The sequence below is a fragment of the Lampetra fluviatilis genome, chromosome 16 (genome assembly GCF_964198595.1).
Source record: "Lampetra fluviatilis chromosome 16, kcLamFluv1.1, whole genome shotgun sequence".
Taxonomy (NCBI): domain Eukaryota; kingdom Metazoa; phylum Chordata; class Hyperoartia; order Petromyzontiformes; family Petromyzontidae; genus Lampetra; species Lampetra fluviatilis.
In genome coordinates, this window is record NC_136290.1 from 3,969,102 (window position 1) to 3,975,789 (window position 6,688).

The 6,688-nt window shown below is 59.7% G+C and overlaps 1 protein-coding gene across 1 annotated transcript; it reads right to left on the bottom strand.

The window, feature by feature from the left end:
- Positions 1-1,163: 1,163 nt before the first annotated feature.
- Positions 1,164-2,895, bottom strand: LOC144936436 (achaete-scute homolog 2-like). The gene is made up of 3 exons (XM_078863486.1): positions 2,769-2,895; positions 2,002-2,636; positions 1,164-1,174 (listed from the first exon to the last, which is right to left on the bottom strand). Exons 1-2 carry the CDS (start codon positions 2,893-2,895, stop codon positions 2,017-2,019), a joined length of 747 nt encoding a protein of 248 aa, XP_078719612.1. The 3' UTR covers positions 1,164-1,174; positions 2,002-2,016.
- Between the last annotated feature and the right edge of the window lie 3,793 nt (positions 2,896-6,688).

The window sequence follows — 6,688 nt, forward strand, 5'->3', positions numbered from 1 at the left end:
AACCCAACCAAAAGCCGTGAGAGGTTTGGGATCACCAGACCGCGAAGACAGTGGCACCGGGCGCCGACTATCTGGGGACTTTATCGCGTGAAATGCTTCTAGACCACAGAGCTGGCAGTGTCACAGCTGGCAACGGCTCATTGTTTAAACAAACAAACATAATTACAGAACGTACACAATTTACAAAATATAAATTCTCTTATGTACAAAATAACATACACATCCAAAATTAGAGCACAATCTATTGTATCATATTACAAAATACCCCCCCCCCGTCCCCCTGCCCTCCATGGGCAGCGTTCTAAAACGGTACATTTGTTTCGGAGTGAAATTCTTAACAAGGGCAGTGGTGATGACTGCCAAAGTGGTTCATACGCAGGACTTGATTTCCGCCGGAGCTGTCCAGCTGCTGAGCTCCGTAGCATCTCTCTCCGCCCTCCCTCCCTCCCTCGCTGTCGCCGATGGGCAATGATCACGAACAACCCCTGGTCAGAGATGACACCACACGCGGCGGAATGCCGTGACGTTGAACTATGGCCTATGGGCTCAACAACAAATTAACGCCACACTTTGAAAATTGCTCGAACGGGCAGACCGACCGTCGTCGTAACTGAGCGTGGGGCATTCAAAGTGCCGTATTTTCGACGGACCCATTCGGCATTCGCCGCGTTCCAAGCCGACACACACACACAGTCGCCCACAGTCGCGCACACCCGTGGGCGACTGTGGGACGACAGCTTCGGTCGCAAAAAAAAGCCACAACTCGCTTCAAATTCTCCAGCACGACCACGCAGGCAAGCGTCACGGTGCAGTGTCGAGCTCCTCCGTAGCTTTGCGTCACCGTGCTACGGCCAATTATTGGCTGCCTGCGAGTCACTTTAAGCCCCCTTCGCCACGCCAGGGGTGGGTTGGGGGTTGGTGGGGCGATGCAGGGATGGGTGGGGTGCTAATGTTCATTAAGGCAGCGGCGGCGGTGTCCCACAGCCGGATAGAGGCAGGGGGAGTCCGTGGTCTTGAGTCGAGGAGTAAAAACGAGGTCTCGGGGTGGAGGGCATCTCTGAGTGTCGTCTCCAAGGGTCAGTGCAATTTCTCGGATGGGGAGCACGGCTTGCTCGCTCTCTCCATGCTCAAGTGCCAGACGCGGGCGACGTGAAGCGGCGAGCTCGGAGGAATCCTGCGGGACGAAGGGAGAGAGGGGGCGGCACGGTCAAAGAGACGCACGGCCCTCCGACTCGCTCGCGCGTCACACAGAGTGAACCGAGCTGCACGCATCGATGTCGAACTTAGTTCGCACCGTACGCGGCCGGGGGGTGGGGTGGTGTGGGTGGGGTGGTGTGGGTGGGGTGGTGTGGGTGGGGAGAATAACAAACGAAACACAAACAAGCTCAGAAATTAGTTTTCCATCGAGGCGATTTTAGAGTGCACAGCTCCAGGTGAAGCATTCCGCGTGAGCGCAGCGCGGATGATCTGGGCACGCGACGTGAGCCCTGCGCGCTGCCTCTGCCTCTGCGCGATTTGTGGCCCTGGCATCGGATTCGTCGACCGCGTGCCCCTATCCCCTCCCTGGACCCCCCATTCGTATTCCTATTTACATTCCCTTGGCGTTGTTACATCGAGCAGGCGCCCTGATTAATTAGTAACGAGCCGCCGCGACCTTTAGTGAAGAATCCATCACGATCTGAATTGGTACACACACACACACGCGCGCATCTAAAATATGCTTCATTAGAACTCTTACGTGAGCACATCACCAAACTCATTGGATTAAACTCATTGGAGTTGATCATTCTCCACCGAGTGTGGCCGAGTCATCGACCGACTCTTTGGCACCGACTGCGCTGGGCCCAACGATGACCCCGGCTGGAGTCACCACCCCGACGCGAACTCCGGAATGCGCGTGGCAACACAATCCCGCCTGGAGGAGCCCCTCGCCCGAGCCGCACGCAGCCTGCCCGGAGCTGCCGCGACGCACCCCACGCGGCGAACTCGGCAGGCACTCACCGCCGTGCTGGCGCCCTAGAACCAGCTGGCGAAGTCGAGCAGCTCCTGCTCCTCGGGGCTCAGCGGCTCGTCGGACGAGGAGGACGAGGAGGAGGAGGTCTCGTCCGACAGGGAGCTGCCGCCTGGCGAGCACGACGCCAGAGACGCCGCGGCGCCACCCCCGGACACGGAGCACGCCAAGGAGCACGAGGAGGAGCACGAGGAGGAGCCGGGCGCGGAGCCGCCGCCGACCCCCATCAGCAGCGTCGCGGGGGAGGCGGCGGCTCGCAGCGACGGTGCCATGGCCGAGTCGTGCTCGCGGAGCAGCGCCTGCAGGGCGCGGATGTACTCCACGGCGGCGCGCAGCGTCTCCACTTTGCTCACGCGGCGGCTCGCGGTGGCGGCTGCGGCTGCGGCCGCGGCGCTGGCGGCTGCGGCGGTGCCCGCGGGCGGCACGCGCTCGCGGAGAGCCGCGAATCCCATGTTCACGAGACGCACGCGGTTGCGCTCGCGCTCGTTGCGCCGCGCCACCGCCACGGGCGGAGCGCGGTGCTGATGCTGCTGCTGCTGGTGGTTGTTGTGGTGGTGGTGATTGTGGTGGTGGTGGTTGTGGTGGTGGTGCGGGACGACACCGCCACCCGCGGCGGCAGCGGCCGCTGCCAGCCCAAGGCGACGGCGGCAGCGCAGCAACTCCGGGGACGGGGAGCGCGGCTGCTGCTGCTGCTGCGGCTGCTGCGGGGACGCCGCGAGCTGCTGCTGCTGCTCCTGCTTGAAGCTGCCGATGCCACCGAGGACGTCGATGGGCGCGGGGCTGCTGAGCTGGCACGCCTTCGGGCCGCCGCCGCCACCGCCGCACACGAAGAGACATGCGGCGTGGGGAGAGAAGGGGGCGCGACTCAGGACGGGGCTCATCATGGCTCGCGGAGCGGCTCCTCGCTAGGAACAGCAGGAGGAGCAGGAGGAGGAGGGAGCGGCGTGTGGCTCGTGCCGCGCGCGTGCGCCTCTTATAAAGGCGGCGGCGGCGACTCCGCGGCGCGCGCCCGTGGCCCGGGGCCGCGCGCGTGCGTGCGCGTGCGACCCTCCCCACCCACCCAGCCTCTACCCCCCCCCCACCACGCTCCTCTATTGACACTCGCCTCTTGTTATGCAAATGAGGCGCGGTCGGGCGCGTGCCGCTGCGGGCGCGGCTCCCCCTCCTCACCCGCCCCTCCCCAGCCTGGGCTCACCCCTCCCCCTGTTCCTCCTTCCCCTGCACCACCTCCACACTCACCCCCGTCCCTAAGGCTGCGCGTACGCGTGTCGGTGCGCGTGTCGGTGTGTGTGTGTCGGTGCGCGTGTCGGTGTGTGTGTGTCGGTGTGTGTGTGTGTCGGTGCGCGTGTCGGTGTGTGTGTGTCGGTGCGCGTGTCGGTGTGTGTCGGTGTGTGTGTGTCGATGTGTGTGTGTCGGTGTGTGTGTGTCGGTGCGCGTGTCGGTGCGCGTGTCGGTGTGTGTGTCGGTGCGCGTGTCGGTGTGTGTGTCGGTGTGTGTGTGTCGGTGTGTGTGTGTCGGTGCGTGTGTCGGTGTGTGTGTCGGTGTGTGTGTGTCGGTGTGTGTGTGTCGGTGTGTGTGTCGGTGTGTGTGTGTCGGTGCGCGTGTTGGTGTGTGTGTCGGTGCGCCGGTTGGAAACATTCAGGCTGGCCTTCCTACGATCCATCCTGGGTTTAACCAGGCTGGATTGTGTGAGGAGCTCACAAATCCTTGAAAGATCTGGGCAAAGTCCCATCGGTGAGCTCCTCCGGCAGGCAAGTCTGCGTTGGCTGGGTCATGTAGCCCGAATGCCCAGCCACCGCATGCCTAAACAGCTTTTGTTCGGCCGGATCGAGGGGGCTAAACGGGCGCGGACGGGCTAGAGAAGAGATGGAGTGATGTGGTACAGGAGGACGTGGAGCTGAGTGGACTTGCCGATGACTGGTACCAGCGGTGTCAAGATCGGCCTCTGTGGAGGAGGCTCGTGAAGGACGCTACTGGGCAGTTGGAGGCAGTCGCCCTCCAACAACAACGGAGGGCCGAGGAGCGACGCTCACAACAACGAGCGGAGCGCCGGGTGGCTAAAGCACAGCAAGTTGGTACAGTAGGGGGCATAGGTGGTGCATCAGCCAGTCATCTCGGTCATCTCGGTCAGTCGACCCGTGGCACCTGCTGGGTCTGCCCCGTGACCTCCTGCCAGCGGGCGTTCGACACTTCACGTGGCCTCAAGGTGCACATGGCCTGGCACAAGCGTCGTGGTGACGTCACCGCCACTTAGTGGCGAATGGCGGTTGTTGATGTTGTTGTCGGTGCGCGTGTCGGTGTGTGTGTGTGTGTCGGTGCGCGTGTCGGTGTGTGTGTGTCGGTGTGTGTGTATCGGTGCGTGTGTCGGTGTGTGTGTCGGTGCGTGTGTCGGTGTGTGTGTATCGGCGCGTGTATCGGTGTGTGTGTGTCGGTGTGTGTGTATCGGTGCGTGTGTCGGTGCGTGTGTCGGTGTGTGTGGGTGTGTGTGTCGGTGTGTGAGCGCGTGAGCGCGCACACGCGCGTGGCTACGCGTGTGTGTGTCTGTGTTTTTGTTATGTGTGTGTGCGTGTGTCGGTGTGTGTGTGTCTGTGTTTTTGTTATGTGTATGTGTGTGTCGGTGTGTGTGTCTGTGTTTGTGTTACGTGTGTGCGTGTGTCGGTGTTTTTGTTAAGTGTGTGTGTGTCGCGATGGGTGTGATGGTTAGCGCGCTGAGCTACAAACCCGACCACCCGAGTTTGATTCCTGCTCACGACACTCCAACACCAGTAGCGATTATCTAAATCGGTCATGGGCCTCCCCTAGGTCGACTCAACCTCAAATTAGTACCCGGTGCGTTATGTAAACATCGCCACTGGGAAGACAAAGGCGGCCGGGTGTGGCGCGAGCCACCCCATCCTCTCGTGTGGCGTCCCGACCTTCACAGGTGCTACTCGCTAACCGCACTTGCCCCCAAACGCCTGTCGAGGCTATACGGGGCCTCTTTGTCTTTGCGTGCGCCGCTCCCCGTCGCGAGCCGCCACTGCCGCACGCGCCGCGCCGCCAGCGGCGATTTTGTCGACTTCGCGTGTTCCCAGCCGAGAGGGAGCGGCAGAGCGAGAGAGAGAAAGAGCAGCGAGCACACGCAGGCCGGGGAGAGAGGGAGGGGAGAGAGGGAGATTTGTCTTTGTTTGGCAGCCAGCGAGGACTGTGCGTGTGCCGCGCGTGCGGCGGAGTCTGTGAATATCTCCTGTGCAGGGCCAGATGAAGATGTTGTAGGCCCCTGGGCTACAGGTACTGTAAGCCCCCCCCCCCCCCCCCCCCCCGGGAATATTTTCAAAAGAAGAACAAAGTTAAAGAAAAATAATAATCACACGGCTAACAACAAATAGAATTCGGCGTTCACGAACGAAATAACGTTTCACTTCATCTCTGGAGGCCCTCCGGCTGGCGGAGAACCCCTGGGCTGCAGCCCCCTAAAGCCCCCCCCCGCCTTGAGCCGGCCCTGCTCCTGCGTGGCGGTCAATTGTGAGACGGTGGACGGGCGAGACGTGGTGAAGACGGCAGCGAGAGACAGAGAACGAGAGAGAGAAGAGAGAGTGCCCCACCTGGGACGTGCCAATGGGTGATGGACTGAGTGAATGCGATGAGCCGCCGACAAGGGAGTCGGCAACCTGCGGCTCTTTTAAGGACTCGCTTCGTGACGTCACTCATTAAGGACTCGCTCCGTGACGTCACTAATTAAGGACTCGCTCTGTGACGTCACTCATTAAGGATCACCACCGTCTCTCGTATTCACCGCACGGGGTTTTTGACCGAATTCGAGTTTTTGTTTACTTCTTGTTGTTATTGTTGTTTTGGTAGCCGGCCCCCGGGGGCTAAGGCTTCCACTTTCGGGACCAGGTATCGAAGCTGTCGATACGAACGAGATCGAGCGTGATGCGTTGTGAATGCGTCGCCAAGTGCGAAGAAATATGAGCGTGCAGCGAATGTGTGAATGGCTAAGACTGCGTATGAGATTGTGACTCTGTGTACGGATAAGCCTTGTTCATGTGTAAGGCGGAGTGCACATGGATCGCCAAGACTTGCAATGTGAGCCTGAGTATGTAATGAGAGCGTGAAGTGGTTTGGTGAATGGTGATGTGGTTTAAGCGACTTAATGAATACATGAGATGCGAGAAATCGCGTATATGCTTGAGGTCGCATGGGGGAGACGTGAGTGCATGAAATTGTGAATGACATTTTGTGAATGGTCATGTGTGAGTGGGTGACTGTGAATGGGAATGGTTCAGGCCAAAATGAATTGGTTTCTTTGTGAACGACAATACGTGCACTCCAAAGGCTGTGTATGAATCGGTGAAACTATAAACGTTTTATTTTAGCAGGTAAGACCCACTGAGCTATACAGCTTTTTTTCAGAAGCAACCTGGCCACAGTTGATAGCTCAACGAAGTGGCTTATCATGTGGGCATTTATAGCAGCCGGTTGGCAACGTACGGTGCGGAAAAAGTTCAACACACATACTTACAAACGCATGTTGATTCCAAATATGGAGTGAAATACCGGAAGACTCGGGGACAAATCCACGCGACCGCGGGGAGAGGGAACATGCAAACTCTAAACATACAGCAGGCATCGAACCCACAACCTTCTGTATAGCAGGCGAGGGCGATAACATCTCTTCACCGTGGCGCCCCAATG

Coding starts and splice junctions, on each gene's coding strand:
- LOC144936436 (XM_078863486.1), bottom strand. CDS start 2,895: ATGATGAGCCCCGTCCTGAGTCGCGCCCCCTTCTCTCCCCACGCCGCA. Junction 2,637..2,768: donor CGCGCCCATCGACGTCCTCG/GTGGCATCGGCA, acceptor TTGGGCTGGCAG/CGGCCGCTGCCGCCGCGGGT.